Source organism: Pantherophis guttatus, chromosome 3, assembly GCF_059756535.1.
Source record: "Pantherophis guttatus breed Tessera chromosome 3, ASM5975653v1, whole genome shotgun sequence".
In the NCBI taxonomy this organism is placed as follows: Eukaryota; Metazoa; Chordata; class Lepidosauria; order Squamata; family Colubridae; genus Pantherophis; species Pantherophis guttatus.
The window spans coordinates 165,484,624-165,509,397 of NC_142065.1; the positions used below are offsets into that span (position 1 = coordinate 165,484,624).

At 35.7% G+C, this 24,774-nt stretch overlaps 2 protein-coding genes across 8 annotated transcripts in view; both read left to right on the forward strand.

Moving 5' to 3' along the window:
• MYOM1 (myomesin 1) overlaps positions 1–8,680 on the forward strand; it is a 79,164-nt gene extending 70,484 nt beyond the window's left edge. For all 7 annotated transcript variants that reach the window (XM_034429534.3, XM_087890482.1, XM_087890483.1 and 4 more), the window contains 7 exons: positions 1,300–1,338; positions 1,425–1,530; positions 2,492–2,655; positions 4,131–4,167; positions 4,842–4,864; positions 5,464–5,519; positions 7,512–8,680. In XM_034429534.3, coding sequence (XP_034285425.1) covers positions 1,300–1,338; positions 1,425–1,530; positions 2,492–2,655; positions 4,131–4,167; positions 4,842–4,864; positions 5,464–5,519; positions 7,512–7,808 — 722 coding nt within the window. In that variant the 3' untranslated portion in view covers positions 7,809–8,680. The remainder of the gene's footprint in view (positions 1–1,299; positions 1,339–1,424; positions 1,531–2,491; positions 2,656–4,130; positions 4,168–4,841; positions 4,865–5,463; positions 5,520–7,511) is intronic.
• A 7,566-nt stretch (positions 8,681–16,246) lies between these two features.
• LPIN2 (lipin 2) overlaps positions 16,247–24,774 on the forward strand; it is a 43,138-nt gene continuing 34,610 nt past the window's right edge. Inside the window, exons 1-3 of the mRNA XM_034429542.3 lie at positions 16,247–16,521; positions 22,672–22,869; positions 24,132–24,227. Of these exons, the coding sequence (XP_034285433.2) occupies positions 22,681–22,869; positions 24,132–24,227 (285 nt within the window). The 5' untranslated portion in view covers positions 16,247–16,521; positions 22,672–22,680. The remainder of the gene's footprint in view (positions 16,522–22,671; positions 22,870–24,131; positions 24,228–24,774) is intronic.

The window sequence follows — 24,774 nt, forward strand, 5'->3', positions numbered from 1 at the left end:
ACAGTGGTGTCAAGAAACAGTCTAGATAACCTGTGTTTTGATGAGGATATTCAGATTTAAATCTATGATTGCAATGGATAGTGCTAGCAATATCAACCCAGTTTAGAACATTACAGAGGATCTTCAGTCATAGCCCTAAAACCAGGGGTGAAATGCTTCCGGTTCGGATCGGATGGCCTGATCCGGTAGCGATGGCGGCGGGTGGTTTGGAGAACCGGTAGCAAAAATCCCTGTGCCCCCCCCACCATGCCCAGCTGAGCTGCACGATCATCAGAGGCTTTTTTTTTTTACTTTTAAAAGCATTTTTTCTACAACCTCTTCCGACGAAAAAATGCTTTTAAAAGTAAAAAAAAAAGGCTCTGATGATTGCGCGGCTCAGCTGGGATCGTCAGAGGCTTTTCAAAGCATTTTTTTCTGCAACCTCTTGGCCGAAGAGGTGGTTAAAAAAATGCTTTGAAAAGTCTCTGACGATCCCAGCTGAGTTGCTGGCAGAGGCTTTTCAAAGTATTAGAAAAAATGCTTTGAAAACCAAGCCACGTCCACAGAACCGGTAGTAACACATTTTACATTTCACCCTTGCCTAAAACTTCATAATCATGTCACAGTACTATTTTCCAAAGCAACTATTTCCAAAATTGAATGAGATTTCAATTTAACCTAACATTCACTATATAATAGTGTTTTCAAGCTTGGCAACTTTAAGATGCGTGGACTTCAGCTCCCAGATTTCTGGGATATGGCCCTCAGTTGAAAACTGTCCTGAAATTCCAATTGGTGTAAAATGAAATAGCTAAACTGCTGGAAGCTTCAGGATATAAAGATAATGTAACACCTAAATTGCACATTCTGCATTGGCTACCAATCTTCTGGGCACAATTCAAGGTGTTCACCTTGACCTTTAAAGCCATTAGCAGACAGAGGCCTTGCTCTCTATATGTACATTATGGCCTTCCTCACTATAAATCCATCCAGTTATTTATAGCAGCAGCAGCAATTATAATTCTGATTTTGATTTATTTTATATCCTGCTTTTAAAATCATCCTTGATTATTGAAGACACAGAAATGGGAAGGGAGAAAAAAATAAAATGTTTAAAAAAGATTTGATGTCAAATAAAAAAATAGAGTGATTTAAATGCCATTAAAGCAAGTCTGGATTCAATCAAACACATGTTTCAAAAACAAATTTAAATTTCCTATCTTCTCCATCTCAGTCAATGGATGTCAGGGCAATATTCAGTCACAACCAGGAATATGTGATCTGAGAGCACTGAGTATTTCTCTGGATTTGTTTCCACAGCTTTTACAGACTTGATAACTGAAGTATGCAGAAAGATTGGTGAGTATTAATTCCTCCTAATGACTGACTCATTTGTACACTGTATGAATGGCTGTAAATCTTTAAAAACATGTGTTGTTTTTCAGCTTTATCTGCAACTGCTCTGAAAATTCAGAGCACAGCAGAGGGCATCAGATTATACTCCTTTGTTAACTACTACTTGGAAGATCTGAGAGTGAGTTGGTCACACAAGTAAGTGAAGAAATCTTGCCAGTGTTGCTTAACCTCATTCAACAAGAATAATTTTATACATGTTGAAATGTAGGACATATTTAGACTGATTCATATTCAGCTTCTAAAAATGGGAGACAGAAAACTTAAAAGTTTGGGAAAGGTATAAAAGTGCTGTGGACCTTCTTCTCCCAAAGACAACCAATTGTTGATAAGGGCTACACTCCTGAAATACCTCAATTCTTGGGGAAGTTTAGCAAATCTATTTCATATATGCATATACATTTAACATATTTTTAAGCTTTAACAATATCCTTCATTCTTCAAATTTGGAACTGGAAGCATGGAGGACTAACTCTTATTCTATGCATTGCAGTTCTAATGACTATTTTGCCTCCACAATAACTGTCCTGGAAAAAAAGTTGCAAATTCTCTGTGTGATATCAATGAGGGAAGAGAAACTTTCTCTTTAAGAGAAACTTTCATGGAAAAACATTTTTAAAAATTCTTTATATGATCTACAATTTCTTTAAGATGTATCAATATCACTACAATGATCTAAAAATACACTTTTAATTATCATTTTTTATTTTAATGTTCATGGTACTGCAGTACTGCAGAAGCTGAAGTTCAAGTATACTTGAAAAAACTCTTCTGGAACAAGATGAAGTGAAAGAAAGTATATCTAGAATAGAAATCTCCAATTGTCACATACTGTAATTGTAAATCATCTATTCAGATTCCCAATACATGCAAAATTATTATCTATATTATCTATGTGATAAAATTTGTAATCAATTATATACATTAGTTTTAGGGGTCCTTGATGGTCTTTGAGCTTGACTGTTTTCATGCAGACCCCTCATTTCGACCCTGAGCTACAAATTTTCTTCTTTATTGGTACAAAACAATTATATAAATGCATATCAGTTATTATTTGTATTATTTATATATAAAGTCTATATTGCATTTTTATTTTTAGTGAAGTCAAAATTAAGTACACAGACAGAGTTAAGACCGGTGTTACAGGAAACCAAATCTGGTTGCAAATTAATGAACCAACAACAAATGATAAGGGCAAATATATATTGGAGCTGTTTGATGGTAAAACTACACACACAAAAATGGTGGATCTTTCTGGACAAGGTAAATAATTAAATTTTAATTAGTGATATGAAATAACTAAGTTTTAATTAGGGATATACAGTGTATACCATTCCAGGAATACAGTGTTCAATGAGATTCCAGCTTCTTCCTTTTTATTGCAAACCACAGTGATCTGGTCATTGTGGGAATGGTCTGAAGACATTCTGAACAAAATCATCTGCAACAGGAAGTTATTCTGGTATTCCAGATGTATACTATGTTCAAAACACCAAAAAGTGTCCCTACTTCAGGGGATTTCCTCTCAGAGGCTTTTACTACTAAATCAACATAATTCAAGAAAAAAAGTTCACCTGAACATTTTGTTACTGAAATGATTTTATGTAGCTGCTAGTGCCATTCACAAATTAGTGCAGAAACTGAGAAACCTAAGAGTCTTAGTGATAGCTTCTCTTGCTCTTCCAGTTTTATGATTTAACAATAACTTTCAGTTACTTAGAAAGATTTGAGAAGCTGTCCGGGGTCGTTATAATTTAAATTTTGAACTGTAAGATGACCTCAAATGACAATTCCAGGTTAATGAAGAATTGCTGAATTTGTGGTTGACAGTTTGCATCTTACATTTAAACTTGATGTCTTAGTTTACTATTTTTAATGTTATGTTAAACATCAGTATACAAACATATTAAATCAACTAATTAAAATATGTACAGATTTACTGTTTTAGATTCATCCTATTTAACATAATTGAAACAGAGTTATTGATGGCAGTCTTATCTTAGAATACTACTAATAATAGTATTATTAATAATAATAGAATAATAATGTCATTAGTTTGTATTTAACAAATAGATTAAGGACACTTCCTTAGATGTTTCTCACAAGGCTTTATCTCACAAATTCCTTTAAGTAATTATGCATATTCATTGTACTGAATACAGTATGTGAATGAAACAGAGAAGAGATTATGCCTCACATATTGATTTATTTTCATGATTTGATCATCTCTGTGTGAAACATATGAACATATCTTGCAGATCAAACTTCTACATATGGTATTCATTCAGAAATAAGTCTTAGTGACTTGTGTGCATTGGAATTCAGTTTGTAATCCATAAAGTTAATGTCACCTTGCATTTAAACAGTATCTAGTATAGCATTTATTTCTTCTTGTTAAAATAAAAACACATTCTGATAATTTATTCATGTACTTGCACACTGCTTGATTTTTAGCAGTCCCTAGTGCCAAACATCTATTATTACCTTAAAAAAATCCTATCAACATTAGAGGGTACCACTGTCCTAAAACTCTTTAGAATAGGGTACAGTATATGATATAGTTTTCCATATATAATTCATAAAACAATTAATATAGGAACATAATATAATTTGTATCGCTTGTATAGCATGACTTTCCCAATGTTCCAACTTATTACACAAAAAGCTAAATAAAGTAATAGCATAAATTGACTTTATAAAGGATACTATCAATATAACCTTTTTCTTCTTTTATTAAGCATTTGATGACGCCCTTGCTGAATTCCAAAGATTAAAGTAAGTATATAGTTTAAGTAAAATAAATTCTTCTGCTTTAATTAGGCCTACCATATCTGGACTGCAAACCTTTGACAATGTATAGAGTTTTTCACAACTCTGTTTTCATCCAGAAATAATCCAAATGACTGCAATCCAGACCTGGTAACCCTAAACCTCCTTAGTCTCTAGCTTAACTATCAATTTGTGAAACTTTGTTCTAATGGTAGGTCACTTTCAGTATTTTTGAAATTTAAACACTACCTGTTTTAATTGAAGTACAATAGATTAGTTCAAAACATAATGGGAATTTATCTCTTCTCCTTTTTCCAAATAGTAGTTCAGCTACTATTTGCTACTGAATAGTTAGTTGAAAGGAAATCTACATCCGGACCAAATGGAAGATGACTTTCCCTCCAGCAATCCAGCATATGACAAAAAAAATCTATCTTTATCTAGTTATTAGCATTATATATTCAAAAGATGAAAATCTAGTGCTTTGGTAACTAAAAATAGTTTCATCATTATTTTGAAGGCTGATGCTGAAATATCGTAGAAAAAATAATTAATAAAGTGAGTTATTATACAGAATGATTTTCTTCAGCTCATAGTATAGCTTTTGCACACAGTATAGCTTTTCTAGCACTGTGCCTTACTATAAAACTGAGTTTTCTTTCTGCCTTTCTCCATTACAGAACAGCTGCCATTGCAGAAAAAAGTAAGTAAATTCTCTTTTATTTGGTGCCTGTTTTGTCAATAGGATGGAATGCTTCCTATTTATTTCCAGCGGTAGGGTTTTTCATAACAGTTGCTTCATAGAGATCTTTTTTTGTGAAATTTATTATTTTAATCAGTCTACTCAAACATTTACCGGAACAAATATATAAGTTGACTCATAAAGAGGCAGGGAGTGGAAAGATAATGCAAACAAGCTTAAAGTAATCTAATGGTCTTAGTGCAATATTGTTTAATCAACTTCAACAACCCCAATTTTTTTCCCCCGATTAACAATTTGGAATGTGATTTGCACTTGTTGTTAACCTTGAGTGTCTATTACAGACCTGACCATTTTATGAGGTAAACAACATGTGACTCATAACAGCAATTTTATCACAGTTACTATGTTTAGCCAGAATAGGGCAGAAATACTAAGAGCCACTATCTGATTGTAGGAAGCACTGGCAGCTTGCAGAAAAATAAGACAGTATTGTTCTATCTGCCAGATAGAACACTTATTACAGGAAAAATAAAATCATAGATGCAGATTAATTTGCAAGAAATGTTACATTTTTATTTTTGTTTATTTATTTTTTGCAGATCGTGCTCGAGTACTTGGAGGTCTGCCAGATGTTGTCACTATTCAGGAAGGCAAGGTATAAAAAAGTAGCTGAAATATTTAAAAGAAGCAATTCTACAGCTTTCTTAATTCTCAGAGAAAAGCAAGTTCCCAATTTTCCAAAAGCCCTGACTTTGATAAAGAAATAGATTTCCTATTCATCTTTTATATGAGAACATAATTTCAGTTTATTAGGCAGCCAGCTTCATGTATTTAAGGCACTTCTACTTCTTAAAGAGAATATGAAAGAGTGAAGAGGGAGGGACACAAAATTCAGATGGTAACCCATCAGAAAGGATTATGGCCTGGCATTTGCTGCTATTCTCATTGATTTTCAGAAATCTTTGCTGTATTGAATTTTAGTTCAATATAAATGAATTATTTTCCATCGATGTTTCATAAAAAAAGTATGTGCTGGTACAAGATACCACACAAAATCTCAGGTACTGTAGTCCTTGTTTAGGGATTGAAATTGGTTCCAGTGAAATGGTTATCAAGCAAATTACATGTGAGACAGAGAAACTGCAAAGATCACTGATTGCTGTTCAGATAAAATTCCATTCTACAGTGTCCTGTATCTGACCCTTTTTCCTCCCCCACTCCCTTATTTTGGTTCCCTTGCAGGGCAGAAAGATTGCCTAAAACTTCCTGAGCTGTTTTTCTCTGCAGCACAGAGCTTCACTAAAAAGTGCTAAGCACAAGTTAATAAGATCAGTTCTATGAGCTTAATTAGCTACTTAGAACACTACCAAGGTCTGCTATTTGCTGCCTGAAATTGACCAGATTTTCATTAGTTTCTCACTGAAGGCTTTTGTTGTCATAAATGCCTTCATTGGTTGCAAAGTTATTTTTTCATCACGATCGTAATTCCAAATGGTCACTGTCTGAGGCAGTCAATAAAGGACTATTTATAATCTGAACATTTCCCCCCTCAGTCAGCCAGTTAATATATAACTTCATAAATACTTTTAAAATATTGTTCATTATCTGCATTTTCACTAATGAATGGGGTTCAAGATATAGGTCTTGAATTTAAAAAAAAAATTAAAAACAGTCATGGATTATTAGATTGAGATTAAGAATCATGATATGTAATCCATCTAGCTTTTCACCTTTTTTCTTTTTTGTATTAATAAATTCTTGCCTAAAGGAGTGGGTGTAAATAAAGCTTCTCAATTCAAATGCCTTTAAATGTTGAACTCCTGTGGAGTTTAAAATCATAACGCCCATGTCTGTTGAGATTTTTTTCTTCCCATTAATAGAAGTGTCAATCTAGTATACACTATTAAACCTACAATTACCTAACAAAAAAAATCAGAAACTGGAACAGAATGGGGAGGCAATTTATTTTTTGTTGTCCAGTTTAGTCATTGTGCTATTCGCATTTCAGAAGAGTTTAGAATGCTTCTAATATTATTTAAATTTTAAACATCAGATATGTGAGAATCTAGATAATACTATATTAGTTAATATAGCAGTCTTTAACTTTTGGATTCTGACCTGGCTCAAAATCATTTTCAATAATGTATTTTGAAAATTAGTTACCTAAGCCACAATTTATTTGTCACAGGCAGATTTTCTCATAAAATCTTCTAGGATTACTGTGGTTTGGAAAAAATATATAATTTCAAATTAACAGTAAACCGATCAAGCATACAATTATCACAATCTAGAAAAAGTTGTTTTACATAGTTTAAACATATTATTTAAATTGAAAACCTGTTTTGCAATCATTTTGTTACCGGTACTGTAACTTTCTTTGAGCATAAACAAGGCTGGTTGTCTATTAACAGACTAATTATCCAAGCACTTCCAGTGTTTACATTTATGATAAAACAAGTATATAGTTTCTGATTATCTCAAGAAAGAGAAAATAGTCGAACACAAAAAAGTTTCTAGTACAGCAGTAATAATGGCAAGGAAGAGGAGGAGGAGGGAGGTAGAGATAATAATAGAAGTATAGTAATGATAGCATTTGTTCAGTTCTTAATATTTATTTATATTTGCATCCTTTGTATGTTTCCTGCAGGCACTTAATCTTACATGTAGTGTCTGGGGAAATCCTGTCCCTGAGATTACATGGCTCAAGAATGAAAAACTCCTGAAAGCCGATGACAATATCATCTTGAAATATGAATCAGGAAAACAAGCCTGCTTCACTATTAAAGCTGTCAGTACGATTGATTCGGGCAGATATAGCCTTGTAGTAAAAAACCAGTATGGTACAGAGACAAGTGATTTCACTGTCAGTGTGTTCATACCTGAGGAAGGGGTTGAAATCCCACAGCCGGAATATGGTAAAGGAGATAAGAAAAAGAAAGCATGAAGCATAACTTAAGGGACACGTTTCTCCCTCCCTTAATAATGTTTGTGTAAATTACAGGTAGTACTTGACTTACAATCACAACTGGGACCAGAATTTCTGTTGCTAAGCGATATGGTCATTACATGAGTCATCACATGACCAGATCCAATTTTACAACCATTTTTACCATGGTCATTAACTGAATCACAAGATCAGGTGAGCCATGTGTTTTTTTAAGCAAATCTGGTTTCCCCAATTGACACTGCTTGATGAAAGCTGGCTGGGAAGGTCGCAAATTACGATCATGTGACTGCGAGACACTACAACGCAAACTGTTGATTGTGTGGGTGACGCGAGAGTCACAACTTTTAGGACGGTTGTAAGTCACTTTTTCTGAGGCCATTATAACTTCAAGCCGTAGTTAAATAGTTGTAAGTTGAGAACTACCCGTGTTTCTCCATTAATTTCATTTCAGATATTAAAATTTGAACTATATTAGACAAAAGTAGTTTTACATCTCTTCCACCATCTTCCCATTCTGACATTCAAAAGCTTCTTATTTTTTTTCCTCTTACCAGTCCATAATGAGGCAAAATCATCAGTTAGTGCATGTGACAAATAGTTTGGCTATTCTCCAATGTCCAGGTGTTTATGAATAAAAAGTATACTATGTATAAATCCACAAGGAAATGAAAGAATAAGTATGGATTATGGTAGTGATATTCTAGTAATTCAGAATCTAGAAATTGTTATACTGGTAATATCTGAATTTACTATAGCACAGTAGTAAAAAATGAATATTAATTATATTAATACTGTTGTTAGCGGAAATTTCAGTTCTGGATATTCCTTGTTATTCACAAATAAATACAGGAAACATATTTCTTTCACCATGTGGGTATCAGCTTGTCTTTATTATTTGTTCACCTCCTGATACTTTACTATTCTTTTCATTTAAGATCAGTGTTCTTCTAAGTTTATTTATTTATTTTATTAAGATCAGTTTATTTTGCTCGTGATAATCTTTTTTTCCAGTCTTCACTACAGCAATTATAAAGGAAATTCTGATATTTTATTTTTCTACTAACTTCTAGCTCTTTGATCTCCACTATAAATCTATTTAAACATTCCAATGACTTTAAGTTTGTTAATATTTTTAAGTGGAACAGAAAGCTTTTGGGTATTCTTGTCAAGGGACAAAAAAGCAACAATTTTTCATTCTTTACTGAGGGGAAAAAAGTAAATTTAACTGATTATCCACTTCTCTGAGCAGAATGGATATATTTTCATTGCCAGTGGTTGCAAAGATGAAGTGATTTTCTCTTCTCTGGAAATAAAAATAACATCAGATTCTGTTGCAAAAACTTGCATCATCATTAGAATATAGCAAAAAAAACCCCAAAAAAACTATTTGCTATAGTGTAGCAATCATTTGACCAGAAAATCCTTTTTTATATGTGTATTGATAATTCTCACTTACCAACCATAACTGGGACTGGGAACTCCTTCACTACGTTATACAGCACAATGGGGCTGAGCCAGTGGTGAAATTCAATTTTTTTTACTACCGGTTCGTGGTAGTGGGCGTGGTGTGGCTTGGTGGGTGTGGCAGGGGAAGGATACTGCAAAATCTCCATTCCCATCCCACTCTGGGGCCAGCCAGAAGTGGTATTTGCCAGTTCTTTGAACTACTCAAAATTTCTGCTACCGGTTCTCCAGAACCTGTCAGAACCTGCTGGATTTCACCCCTGGACTGTGCTGACTTAAGCAGTTCTGGCATTCCAGTTACTATTGTTAGGCAAATGCTGTATGATTTGAATCCAACCTCCTGTGGGCTTTCCCACTGGTTTTGTCAGAAGCCAGCAGTAAAAATCACAAATTGTCCACAGACATCAAAATGTTGTAATTGTGAGCCAGTTGCCAAACGTCTGATTTGCAATCATGTGACTGTGGGACCCTGTGATAGCCATAACTATGAGGACCCATTGAAAATTCCCCTCATTCAGTACTGTTCTAATTTCAAATGGTTGCTTAATGAATGAATGTTACACATATACTGTATATGAGTGTGGGTGTTGAGTAAGACTTTGTAGGCATGTAAATTTATTATGTACGTATCTGTATGTGTGAATTGTGGAGACTATTCTCTCTCTCATTCTGAATGCAAACACGAAGATATATCTCTGAACTGAATGAATAGAACCCCTGAATTATTATACATCCTTCTGAGTGAGATGGGTGGCAAACAAATTTAACAAATTAATAAATAAAGTGGACCTTATGATCTGAATTCCATTATTATTTGCTTAACAAAAGCGCAAGGACTAACATAATAATTAAGTATCTTCCTGTTAAATCCAAACTACTAGAGTTTTATTATTTATTTACTTATTTTTGTATTTTGTTCTAACTGGAGCACTTATCAGCATAATAAGTGTTAGCTAAATCATTTCAATTATTTTTTTTTTTGTTAGCGCAAAATTTAAAGAATGTAATATTTGCAGTTCACCACCTGAAGTGCATATTTAAAAAGCCAAACATTTTGATTTATTTGCATACCTACCCTGGTCTTCCTTCACTTAGTCCCCTCCATAGGATGCAGACTGCTACAGTCAACAACACAAGTTGTCCTTGATTGGAGTTGGAAGGAATATTTAGTCTATAGTCTAGACTGGGAATTGAACAAACATCCCAGAAAAAAGTAAAAATAAAGTAAAAAAGTAAAAACACCACTGCCACCCCAACTCTGATACTGTTTCTAAAACAACCCTATATGGATGTATCCATGAATATATCGGACTTCAATTTCAACTCAATAGAGAAGTTAAGTCAGAAGTATTTATTGGAAGCTGTTAAGTGGAAGATACTTTTAAATAGGTTTAACAAATTTCTGAAAATTGGTTGTTTCAAGTTAATTAGACAAAATTCTCTTCAATTAACACTTGGCATCCAGGAAATACTTTATTATCACATGAACATTACATTTAATTTGTTTTTATCCCCTTTATTATTTTTATAAATAACTCAAGGTGGCGAACATACCTAATGCTTCTTCCTCCTCTGGCTTTCAAGCCTAAGGCAGCACTAGTTATGTGGTGTCATAACTAGTGGTTATGAGACCAGTTTCTAACCTGGTGTCATAACCACTAGACTAACAACAGATAACAACTATAATTCAACAATAAACCACTTAAACTAAAGTTGCATGACAGAGTCTTTAACTTCTTACTGCAAAAGGGCAGTAATACCATCACTTGGGTCACCAGGGATGGAAATATAGAATTTGATATCGTCAGTGTACTGTAGCTACCTCAATCCATGGTGATGGATGATCTCATCCAGCAGCTTCATGTAGATATTAAAAAGGAGTGGAGAGAATACTGAGCCCTGTCATGTGCCAAAAAATAGTGGCTAATGGTTAGACTTTTCCCTCCCTATTAACATTGATTGAGACTGGCCATGGAGAAAGGAGCCAAGCCAGCGAAAAACCATACTGCCCACTCCTAGCCTCCATAGCTTGTCCAAAGGATACCATGGTTAATGGTAATGAAGACTGCTAAGAGGTCAAGGAGAGTGAGAATGGTTGCACTATCTCCATGCCACTCTTGGCAGAGATCATCAACAAGAGCAACCAATGCCTCTATGACCTCTTTCAGATGAACTTATGAAAGGCAAGCTTTATGAATGGCTGTGTGCAGGGGGATGGAAAGCCAAGAACTGGTAGTCAAAGCACCCAGGAAATAATATCTTTAATTTCTGCAGAACATCTAGTTTCAACAGCAGCACATTCCTTGCCAGCCAAGCCACAGCTGAACTTGAGCTGGAAATAAATGGGCTCAGTGATAGTATTAGACTGTAGGGCTAACCACCAAAACCAGGTGTGGAAATGGTTACAATATGATGCGAATTCTCATATACTGCCTATGCTTGTTCTTTAAAAAGGATGCTGTATGTAAAATAACAAACAGCAAGAAATTAGAGATTTTGAGGCAAAATATATGCATCTGCATGTACAAGTTGTTTGGACAAACAGTACTAAAAAGTTAGCAGATTTCACCAGTGCAGAATACTGTTTCAAGCATTATGGCTATTGCTTTTTATTGAATGTCAAGGCTATAATACTAAAAAAAAATACACCAGTATTTTTACACTGTGTACCAGTGTATTTTCATTTTTTAAAAAAGTATCTTGAAATAAAGTGCACGTCTAATCCTCATTCTTTTGATTCTCCTAAAGCAGAAGGTACATGTATTAAAATTTCACGAATTAAAACTAAAATCCTGGGAAATGGCATAAATCGTAGCTTTAAATATCCAGCTTTGGCATATACGTGGTTTTAATCTGCATTTGGTATTCAGCCATTGAAGAGGGACTCTTTCAAAAGAGTTTTCTAAATGTATGAGAGCTACAAATTTATGCAATAATATGTGAAGTGCTTTACTGGCATCATACCCAGATTCATAAAAGAGGCACTATGGCAGCAGTTCAGTCAATCAGTCTCAGAACTGGTATCTTTTTGTGCCTGTCTTATGTCAATAAACAATGACTGCATCTAAGAGGCTAAATGCTTTATTCATAATGCATACTTATATTTACTGCAGTATTTGTAATTGGAATATCTGGAATGACAGGAATCAGAGACCAAAGTATTCCCTACAATTCTTTTTCATTTTCAAAACTTTACAATCACAAGGACACAAGCAAGAGATATCTTACTTTGGGAACTCCCTGTGGTTTTAAACTACTGTACTATGTTTTCTGGTCACAAACATGATTATTATCTGATGAATACTGCTTTGGAAACTGTCTCAAAATGGCTCAAGCAAACAGTTTTCCTTAAATCACCCCATTTTTTTTCAAAAGATCAATAATATGAACAGCCTGTTGATAAATATTTCTGTGAGGAAAAAATATTTCATGATTTAAAATGTTTTGAATCCATTTGAAATGAATGCAAATAAGAGTGATAATTTACAACTTACATTACTGTTCACAAGGAATCTACAAAGAGTTGGTCACTGCTACTATACCTACAAACCAATCACTGAAATATATTCAACTTGCTCCTTTCATTTTCCTAATCATGAGTCATGTTGCTCTTCAGAGTAGCAATTCTTATTTTGTCTCCTTAAAATCTGTTTGGCCATCTGTAAAAGCAGCTAATAGATTTAAAATATATCTGAAAAATGTATTGCATTTGTCCATCACTTCAGGATATTGATATTTTTTTCACATCAGATGAAGTCACTATAACTTGTATTATATGTAGACTAGGGAAGAAGATGGTGTCTATAATTCTATGAGATCATTAAACAATTAATATATGGAATATACATTCTGCTAGAACATCTCACTTAACCTAAAGAAGAAAGCCCAAGTGATGAAATCTCCAGCTCAACCTCTTACCAGCTTCTAGGTTTTCTATAAGAGGGTGTGATGGCTCAATGGTTAAAGACACTGAGCTTGTCAGCTGGAAAGCTGATAGCCCAGATTTTGAGACCTGAGCATCATGTGACAGAGTGAGCTGCCATCCTTGCCTCAACTCCTGCCCACCTAGCAGTTTGAAAGTATGCAAATATGAGTAGATAAATAGGTACACTTTGGTGGGAAAATAACAGTGCTCCATATGTCTAGGCCCTAGGGCTATAGTCATGCTGGCCACATGACCATGGAAATGTATTTGGACAACACTGGCTCCCTCGGCAATTAAACGAAGATGAGTGCCCCCTAGAGTCAGACACAACTGGACAGGAGAAATCTTTATCTTTAGGTTTTTTAGGGAAATAAATGTATTTCACTAGAAATAAATAAATCTCCAGCATATTGTTTTGATTTGCACTTCTCTCAAGATGAATCAAAGACATATGTGGTCCTAGGGATGTTTAGCTTCTTTCAACCCAATTCAGTTTCTCATTACTTTCTGAATGTACAAGCAGAATAGAAACTAAATTCCATTTAAATAATGCCCCCCTCTCTCCTGATGTTAGTGTGGGTGTAACAATGCAAACATTATTAATTGCATTACATTACTTGATCTGTTTTAGTGCTATGAAGCCAGCTTGTACATCAAGATGTTGCAAGCTGTGTATGTGAAATTATGTTTTATCTTTCTATATTCACAGATGGATATTGTTTTATGGCAAGATATATAATGCATCTCTAGTTAAGATTCGTAATAAGTATTTTGTCTTGATTCCTGTACCAACTTGATAATATCATTACGAAGATAGTGTGGGAAGCCCCCCCCCCCGAGAATGAAATATTTTGGGGAATATTAAAAGAGGTAGAATATTATATTTCCCCAAAGGAGAAATGGGAAAACATGTTCTTAGAGGCAAAAAGCAGCCACCAGTCTTTCTTAATAGCCTACAGCAGATGCTCATTAAGAAATCCTGGGCCAAGCCTATTCACAAACAATACACCTCCACTTCCAGCACTGGGATTAAAATTTACATCCTTCCCCCACCCAGATTCTAAGGACAGGACCTGACTTTTTAGGACATAAAAGGATTAACCCACCACCATTGGAATAGCAAAAGATATCAGGCTCACTACATTGCACAATCCCTGCAGCATTTCAGAAACTGTATAAAAACCCTTGCACTAATCAAGCCAATTGGTCAGCTGTCCCAGAACTGCACACCGTGGTTCTGTCCATCAATAAACTTTCTTTCCAATCAGCCTCCATTTTATTTCCAGCGCCTTTCTCCCAGCCTGGAACTGAACCAGATGGATTTTTCTTCCTCCAATTGTTAGGCAGAACAATTTAGTTGCACTACACCATGGTGTTAAATAACACAAGAGAGAATCTTCCTTTAGCTTATTTGTAAAGCAAGGTTCTCCTCCCTACTGTTTAAATAGACTGAATACCTAGCAATTAAACACAGTTTTAGATCACTGCATGACATTTAGGACACAGAATAGCATGAAAATGTCATTTATTATCATCTCAATACTTTATGGCATGTTTCCTTTTATAGTTTCCTTATTCAAGAATTTTAAAGTTGCTTCTGGAGGGAAATCAGAATTACAGAAAGAGTAGAATACCCCACCAGAGAGCAAAAACAGCATTCCTCACATTGGGGCCTTAGGAATTTTGAAACTGTTGCTCCCAATACCTTTGAAAGTTGGCATGAAACTGCAACCAATAGTGAACATAAGTAAAAGTAATTCTAAAAGTAATTAGAATGGCTCATGACCAGGGGATTCTCAGGCTGCAATAGAACAATGAATTAAATATATATTGGAGGGTTTATTCCTACAGAAAGTTTGTTTTTAAAAACTTCCTGTTTTTGTTGTGATTCAGTTACTTTTGATTTTTTTGTATGGACATTATGTTGATAGGATTATCTGTCATCAATACAGTAACTGCTTTTCTGAGTTCTTGTAAATTTATTTTCACAGTAACAATACACTATCTAGTTATTTCATCTTCTACTGTCTCTTTTTGCTTTCAATCTTTTATCTCATCTTCACATTGTTTCCAAAATTTTCAAAAGTGTTGCTTTTATATTAGTATTCCCTGCCCCAATAAGCAGTTTGGGTTTGTTTCATCTGGTACTGAAGTATTTATTCTTCTCATTCTCTAAGGTATTTTCAATAATTTTCTCCAACAGCAAAATTCATTTTTAGCCAACTTTCACAGTCATATTCCTATTTGGAAAACCAAATTTCTATCCACTTTATGTTCCTTAATGTAATCAGTTATCTGGGGAAATGCTTAATTCTTCCCCTCTCTTTTGACCTCAGCCCATACCATTCCACTAGCATGCAACTGGTAATGGGGCAAAATGCCCAGAGCTGACTAAGGAGATAATTGTATGATACTGACAACTCTTCTCTGTTTAGCATGTGCCAAATTTAATCAGAAGTACTATGGTGGAATGTACAGACTTGACTCTCTGTCAAGATAATATAGGTATCTCTGATGAAGAAGCATCTCCTTGGGGCAGATCGCACCACAATCTAGTACAATAACCACATTTCAATATCAGAGCCTAAAAACCTTACCCAAAATACCCCAAGGAATTTTGATGTATGACAGAGAACCACAGTTCTGGAAAAAAACAAAGTCCAGTTGCCTTTTGAAAAAGCACCGTTGGGACAACCACGACCTGGATGACTGAGAATCTCCATAGACAGAGGCCTATTTGTAACACAGCAGGAATGTTCATTTACACGTAATGTTTGTAACGATATATCCGAGCGGAAGGCATCCTTGAGGTCATGCCAAGCTCGGTGCCACCTACCAACCCTCTATAATCAAGAGATCATGACTCAAAGGAAGCTTTTTTTTTTCCTCGAGAAGCTCCTCCCCCTGGCCGCTGTCACACCCACTCATTAAACCGTGTCGCCAGACGTCGCCCCAAAGTGCAACAGTGGGTAGGGCGAGTAACGTGGCCTTCCCCCCACCTCCCCACCGTCACGTGTCATTCACCTCCCCCCCCCCGCCCCTCTCCCACTCCGCGCTGCCCTGTTGCCGTTTTCGCTTAGCCTTAGCCCAACAGGAGGGGGAGGAGCGAGAATTTCCGCAGCGATCTCGTGCGTCACTGCTGCTTCTCCCTCTTGCCCGCCCTCCCTCCGCCTTTCCCTCCCCCCCCCTCCGCCAGTCCCGCGCTGGCTGCCTGGCCAGCCCATTCAGTTCATTTAACCGCCGCCGCCGCCGCCGCCAACGGTCGCTGGCAGCTGCTCCTGGCGTCTTTCCCGGTTCCATCCGGTTGAGAGAGAGAAAAAGGTAAGGAATGAATGAGGAGGTCCCGTTGCCCCCGGACGGGAACGCAGCCTTGTGTCAGATGGCTGGTTTAGCTGAGGGGCCGCATCCTTTCTTTTCCGTTCGTCCGGGTCCTCTCCTCTCCCGTCCTCCATCCTTCATTCCTTTTCCTTATCGGCTGCCTCTTGGTCCCTTTCCTGTGCCGGCATTGCTGTGAGCCTGGATAGCTCACCCAGACGACCGTGAAGCCTTAATTTAGATGTGTTTGGGTTGCTTCGGTCCTTTGCGTGTATTCTTGCCCGGGAGAAGTCATCCCGGCAAGTCTCCCGAGCCCCCTCCGCCACCCCCACCCCAGAGGCCGAGCGTTGGTTTTTCAAAGCCCGAGCAGAAGGAGAAAGCTCGGGTGGGATTTTTCCGATGGGAATGGGGAGAGGGGATTCTCCCCTCATCAGCACGGATGATGTTACCTAGTTTGGGTAATGAAACGTCTGCAAGAAAACAAGCGACCTCGGAGAGCACCAAGGAGCCCTTCTTGTCAACCCTAAACTACCAATATTCTCCTTTATTGATTCTGCCTTATTGATTCTCCTCTCTCCATAAGCCAACTGGGAAAACTGGTACTTCTTAAGTGCCTGATTGCGAGCGCAGCATCATCATAACCAGAATAATAATAATTTAATAATATAATAATTATAATAATAATTAATAATAATAGAGAAAGAGGAGGTAGAGGAACAGTTGATAGAACTAAAGGGTTTAAAATGGTTGAACTGCAGTTCTAAAACAAACAGGAAGATGCTTTGGGCATATGGCTGAGACATCTCACCTGCTTTATACAGTATTCAGTATACAAGGCACTTAACTATAATTAGTTCCTTATTGTCACCAGAGCAATGGTTATCTTGCTATTGCTAAAATTGCTATTAAAGTTAAAAAGAACTGTGGCTTTTTGATTTGTAGCAACCTTTGATGTAATCTTGGTTTCAAGCAGGATTATTTAAGTCCCGCAGTACAATGATTGCATTTTGAGGATTTGTTACTTTTGCTTTCATTGTTGTCACTCTGGCTTTGCCCCCCCCCCCAAACTTCTGGATAGCCCAGTCTTTCATCAAAACAATGATGATACAGCTTGTTCTGCTTGAGAACAGTTATATCTCATTGTGATAGTTGGGTTTAAAATTCTCAGGTAAATTTGGAAATGTAGAAATGGGCAAATATCTAGCTAGAAAGTTTTATAAGACCAACCTACTAAGAAATTTATTGAGATTGGAGTAGATTTTGTAAGATATTTCTAGAACATTTAAGAAGCTTGCATCAGATTAATATGAAGTCTGAAAGTGGTAGACTAATATTTGAATTAGATCATAATGTTTACTTTCTCGTAGGGACTGTCATACAGCAAAAGTATGCTACAGTTGGGCCATATCTTTGGATACTTTTTCAAGCTTCATTCCAAAAAATGTAAATGTTTGGCAAATTCAAGCATTAATGATCTATAATTATATTTGTTGTCAGTAACCATAACTTTTCTCTGTAGAATTTCTCAGTATTTTTTTCAGACTTCATTAATACATTGTTAAGTAAAACCTGTCCCAGTACAGATTTAAAAAAATGAATTTCAGAGGGTTATACCAGACTTTGTCAGGGAGCTGCGTGGTGACTTAATGGAGGCTGTGAGTTCAATTCTAGAGGAGCGGATATTTCTCTCTCTCGGCGCAAAGAAAAAGTATCTGCTGCAAAATCCGTGTAGGCATTAGGAAGGGCATCCAATCAGTAAATGCTCAGCTCTATTCAGTCACCTTGATTCCATTCCGATGCAAGGGGATTAACAGGGTCGTTTTTTTAAAAAAAGACCAGACTTTCTCAAATTTGTTACCCTGGAGAAACCCCTGAAACAGGTCTCGGGGTACTCCTGCATTAAAAAATTATCTTCAGTTCAGACCGTTAATATGATTCGTAAACTGAATTGTGGCATGTAAAAATTTCCACCACTGCAGTTGCCATCATTGAGCAAAATTAAAACACAATGTTTTTCCATCACAATCTTGTGAATTGTCACCACTCATGAAACCCCATTTGAGAAAGGCTGCTTTAGTGTCAAAGAAGGAATGTAACATATGATTTGCTACATTTGTCAGTCAGCTGTTTTTGATCAATTATATTCCTTTCATAAACTTAAAACATTTTATAAGTACAGTATTGGCACCCATTAACGTTAATATTTGATTTTTTTAAAAAAAAATCAAAGCTTTTCTTGCTATTTTAAAATAAGAATCCATTTGGCATGAGATGTAAAATCGTTTCCTTTCCAGTAAGGCTCAAATATTTTGTACTGCCTTTAGTGCTGTATATTTCTATACAGTAAGAATCCTATTATGGGTAGTGCTTGCTTACTAACCATTTGTTCAGTGACTTTTTGAAAGATATAGCAGCACTGAAGAAATGATACTTATGCCTTCAGCAGTCTCAGTCAGCCACTACCACTCTTTAGTCTGTACTTTAGTTTCAGTGGCACTGGGGCTGCCACTGAGGAGTGCTACCTCAATCCAGTGCAAAGCACCAGCCACCTTCGCTGCCCTTGCTGTGCGTAAATGACCTTTGCCTATATGAGGCAGCTGCTGACCATGTCAGGCCTACTCCTCAAGCTAAGCAGGTTTTCAAAATTGTGTGCATCCTTGCAATGCTTTGGAAGGTTTCTGAGAAGGCCTCGTGAGAATGGTGGGCATGGCCGTCTTGTGAGGTTTCAGAAGGTCTCAGAAGCCTTCCAAAGCATCACGAAAACAACACACTTGATTTGAAGAATGGTCTACATGGCCTTGGGAAGAAAGCCTGGAATGGCCAGCAGCTGTTTTACATGGAGCCAGGGCTGGTGCTCCTCAGTGGGAAGAAGACAGTGAAGGTCATTTGGAATAGCAGAGACATCGACAATGAGGATGGCTGGGGCTTTGCACTGAGGTAGCTGGCTGCAGAGCAGGTCTTAAGGTGGCACTCCTCAATGGACCAGTGGCGCTGGGGCTGAAATAAAAATTTGGGGTACCAGTGGCTGCCTAAGTCTCTGGACCTCTGCTTCAACCCCAGGGATACTAGCGCCACTACCACTGCCAATGAGTGCTGCTGGGCAGGGCAGCCAAAATAGCAGACATGGGGGAGAGATTGGTGAGTGGGAGGAGTTCAAGAAAATACAGTGTCTATCATGGCTTGGGGCTTGGAAGAGACCAAGCCAGGAATGTCTTGTATCAGAGTGAATCCTTGCCTAATACCTGGTGGGATTTGGTTAATAATATCAAAGGGACTACTGAGATTTCTGTCACTAAGCAATGCAGACATGTGATGTGTTTTACAACCATATTGCTTAGCAACGGAACTTCAGGTCCCAGTTACCGTTGTAACTCAAGTACTACCTTATTCCATATGGCCTAGATTTAATTTACGGATAAAAAAGAGACTATATTATTTTAAAACTATAGGAAAAATAGTTTTTTCCTTCTTTTATTTTCTTTCCCCTTTCTCTTCATTTCTGTTTTTTTTTTTTTTACTGTTTTGTTCATCTAGTTTTTGTGATAAATAATAACGATACATAGTAATTTGGTTGGCAACTATTACTATTTGTATTCCTTTAATTATTTTTTGTATTGGGTTATTAATTAATGAAACCCAGTTTAGTATAGTGTCTAACACATCAGGTTAGAAATCAGGAGATGATGAGTTTCAGTTTCGCTTTATGTACAAATCCAGTTGGGTGATCTTGGCCCAGTCACTTTCTCTCAGCCCTAGGAAGGAGGTAATGGCAAACCACTTCAGAAATACCTTTCCAAGAAAATTGCAGGGAGTTGTCCAGGCAATTTCCAAAAATTGGATGATTAAATAGAAGATAATAATAGTAACAACAACAGCAACAACCTAGGATGCTGGCAGTAACCCATATCAACCATCAGTACCAGTCAATGATATTTGTGATACATTTTTAAATGTTCAGTTAACTGAGTTTCATATTTAATGAATAAAAGAGATGATGATGATGATGATGATGATGATGATGATGATGATGATAATAATGCATTAACATTTTTAAGAAAGATAATGAGATTGAATAAAGCATTGTTTCATTGTGTTAATACACTGAAGCTTGGCTACTTTGAGATATTTAAATGTGTTTCTTGTTTAGTAATTAAAAAGATACATATTCTCTTCAGTCAAGCCCAGGTTCTGTTTTATGTATAATTTTTGGGAGCAATAATGAAATAGATTGTCACCACTTTTTTCATTTATAATACAAGTGTCGGTTTCAATTTACTTCAAGGGAAATTGAGAATATTTGAGAGAAAAAGTAGCCCGGGTACCAAAACTTGTGGCCACATTTGTACACATAGTTGTAGACAGTCACAACATATTGGATTGGATATAGCAGCACATCATGTGCTTAGTTAGGTAAAAATAATTAAGGTAATACTAGGATATAATGAAAGCACTACTACCAAGACAGTGGCACATTTGAGAAAATAGAAAGGCAGTTCATGGACATAGATTCTCTTTAGGGAATATTTTTGTGAGTTTATCTTATAATGACCTTGCTTCCTAGAGTCTATGCTTGTTCCCAGTATCTTCCTTCCAGCTTTATGTACATTCCTTGACCTTGTTTTATGGCTGAGCTTATAGAGTTCGTGGTTTGTAAGTCCCTGGTAGGTTATAAGGAACAGGGATGTTTTACCTCGTTTTTGTTGTCCTAACTGTCACACATTTTTGTCCTTTATAATATTATAGCTTAACTAGTGGCAACAATAGCATTTATCAGATTTACATAAAATAGTAAAGATGTGATTTTTTAAAAAAATCTTGAATAATAGATATGTTGTGAAAGCATAGAACAACTTAACATGTACTTCAATATTGTATGCATTTAAATATTAACTAAAAGGGGGGATTTTTTGGCCATGCTGTGACTTCCATTTGTTTTTAGCTATCACTGAAATAAAGCTTTAAGAAAACCTTGGTGAGAGCAGAGTCTGGGATATGGGGGATGAATGCTGAGAGTCTGGATTCTGCGTTTGGTGGGAGTAGAGTTGGAAGAGGGGGGTTATTTGAGTGGTGGTGGTTGCATTTAGGATGGCATGGTGGCTGCAAAATTATCCATATTGTGAAGAACAGCCAGTAAATTGTTGGAGGTGACTGAAAATAAGAGATGATGGTGATGGAGAAGAGAAGAAGAGGTTAGTAAGAGAGCACTTTCCTCTAAGCCAGTGGTTTTCAACCTTTTCTTCACCATGGACCCTGTTTAAATACCTTTTGTGGTCACGGACCATGGACCATAGATTGAGAATCACTGTTCTTAGACCACAAGAATGACAACGTGAGTGGAGTTGAGGACTTAGAAAAGGTTTCATTAAATCAGGGTTGTGATGGGTCTGTACTGGAAGCTACATGTTAAATCTGATATAACTTAAAATAGAACCAGTTTGATCTAGTGATTAAGGCACTAGGCTAGAAACCAGGAGATTTTGAGTTCTAATCCCACCGTAAGCAAGAAAACCAACTGAGTGATTTTGGACCAACCACTTTCTTAGCCACAGAGTCAGACTTAGACTCAGATGAAAAGCCAGTCAGTCAATTCCTATAGTGACCAAATGAATATTTAATATTAAGTCCTTCAGTCGATCCTTGCCTAAAAAAATGTACAATAGTGATTATACACCTGTGAATATTAAGGGTAAATATAACCAGTGCATGAGCAGAGTACAATAATCGTCTGCAGTTTCCTAAGTTTATAAACTGAGTGTTAATTCTGAGTTTCCACCTGAATAAGGTATACATACCATACCATATGTTTTGTGTAACTGTAATTTTGATTTGTTTAGACCCTATATATGTATTACCAAGATTATTTTGCAATTCATTATAATAAATGGGCTTGAACTTTAGTCTCATAAGATTTTTCAAAATTCTTAAATAATTGAAAGTGTACTTTTGACATTTTTGACAATACAAATTACCTCTTTTACTCTGAAGTTACGATTAACCTTTTACTTTAGTATCTTTCACATATAACCACAGACCACAATTATCAGATGGATTATAAATTAAAATTTATGATAACATGATTGTGCATGTGTTTTTTTTTAAAAAAAATTAAAGTTCTTTGTATTTGGAATAATATTTTCAATCAACATTTCTTTTTAGCTTTAAAATATGAATTATGTTGGACAGCTTGCTGGACTTCTGGTTACTATGAAGGAGTTGTATAAAGGCATTAATCAAGCTACACTTTCAGGATGTATTGATGTAATTGTAGTTCGGCAGCAAGATGGTACATACCTATGTTCACCATTCCATGTCCGATTTGGAAAACTTGGTGTCTTACGTTCAAAAGAGAAAGTGGTGAGTACCATGAGAATGTCAGAGACTAGGAAAACAAATACCTTTCTTTTTTGCCAGTTGTATGTACAATGTAAATTATGTTGTTATTGGGGCACATCATTTTTCCAGATTCAATAAATATTTGTAAAGTAAGATAGGCTTTGTTATACAATAGCAAAGTTCTGTTAAGTTATCCAGTATGACCAAATAGAAGTCTTTAGAAGTCTGGCCATAGAAAGCATAACAATAAAGAGCATAAATATCAGCTATATAATGGTGTAACAGATGCATTCTACAATAACTATTAACAGTTGCATCATGAGAATAAAGAATGAGATACGATATTAAATGCAAATAAGCATAGGTACAAGTGGGGAATGCAATAGCATACTATCCTTATATAAATATATAACAAAGCCACCATTCTGAGATGTATAAAGTTCTGATTCTTCCATTTCAACAAAAAACTTTGGAAAGAATCAAGAATAGAATAAAGTGATTTAGGAACTGAAACATTTTCCTTACAAAGAAAGTCAGATTCATGGGGATGGGGCAGTAGCAATTAAAAAGAAACATAGAAATTTGTAGAATCATGTGGAAAGTAGAAACAATGCATGTAAAATTTGTAGCATTTACCCAATATTAGAATTTATATATTGTGTTGGAATCACTGTTTTCTTAATTAAATCGAGGAATCATTTCCTCGATAATTTAAAAGGAATAATTTTAAGAGCAAAAATAGATCTGTTAAATTGTCAGGAATCCTTGATAACTTTTATTTATTTATTTGATCTTTATGCATGCATCACAGGTTATTTATGAACAACTTGAAAAAAAATCAGATCATAATGTCGTTCCTAGAGAGTATGACATCACATTTTGCCATTAAGATAAAAAAATTAATCAACAAGTTGCCAAATACAAAATATTTTCTTTATTCTTTTATTTGGCCTGCCTTATTGCCACTTCTTCCAAGAGGGGGCTATTGATGCTCCTGCTTTTCTTTGTCTTCGTTTACATAGTCCTGATTTTAATCTTTTTAAACTACTATTGTGCTTATTTTTAGTTCTTTTGTTGTATTATTTTGTGTTTTAATTTTGTTCACCATTCAGAGTGAGTTGAGCAGCTCTATAAAATTAACAAATAAGTAAATAAACATGGTATATTGGTAATTCTTTTGTTTCAATGGTTTGGATTAAAAGAATAATATATTGATTAAATATAAATATATATTTTCAGTTGTATTTTTATTGCAGCAAGTATTCTGTTGTATTTTTTTACAGATTGATATTGAAATCAATGGAGAAGCAGTTGATCTTCACATGAAACTGGGTGATAATGGAGAGGCTTTCTTTGTCCAGGAAACAGAAGAAAAATTTGTAAGTCTTTATTCCAAATTTATTTATTCCAATTTTAATATTTGGGCAGATGTTTGCTTTTTATTTAGAAAAAATAGTTTTTTGCAAGCCAACTGTTATCTTTTATTGTTTTCTTTCCTTTTGATTCCCTCTCTCACTTACCTTTTATTTTATTTTCCCTTTCTCTTATATATTTTTCTTCCTGATGTTTTTAGTCTCCTATACATTCTCTCTCTTTTTCTTTCACATATAACATGAGATACCAATCAAAGAATATTCAGGAATACTAAAGAATATAACTCAAAACAGTAATAAAAATATTAACACGAGACAGCAATTAAAAATATTCATGAATACAAGTAAACAATACAATGAAGAAAGACCTTATGTTGCTTTTGCAATTTAGGGACCCTTATGAGATGATAGTGGATAGATCCCTTCAAAGCTAGTAAACATTATTAGCATACTCCCAATTAGGTCTGCATTGAAGTGCCATCCTGTGGAGGTTTTTTACTATTTTACATAGATTTTGAACCCTAGTTAAGTATATGCTTTTCAGTGGTGTCAT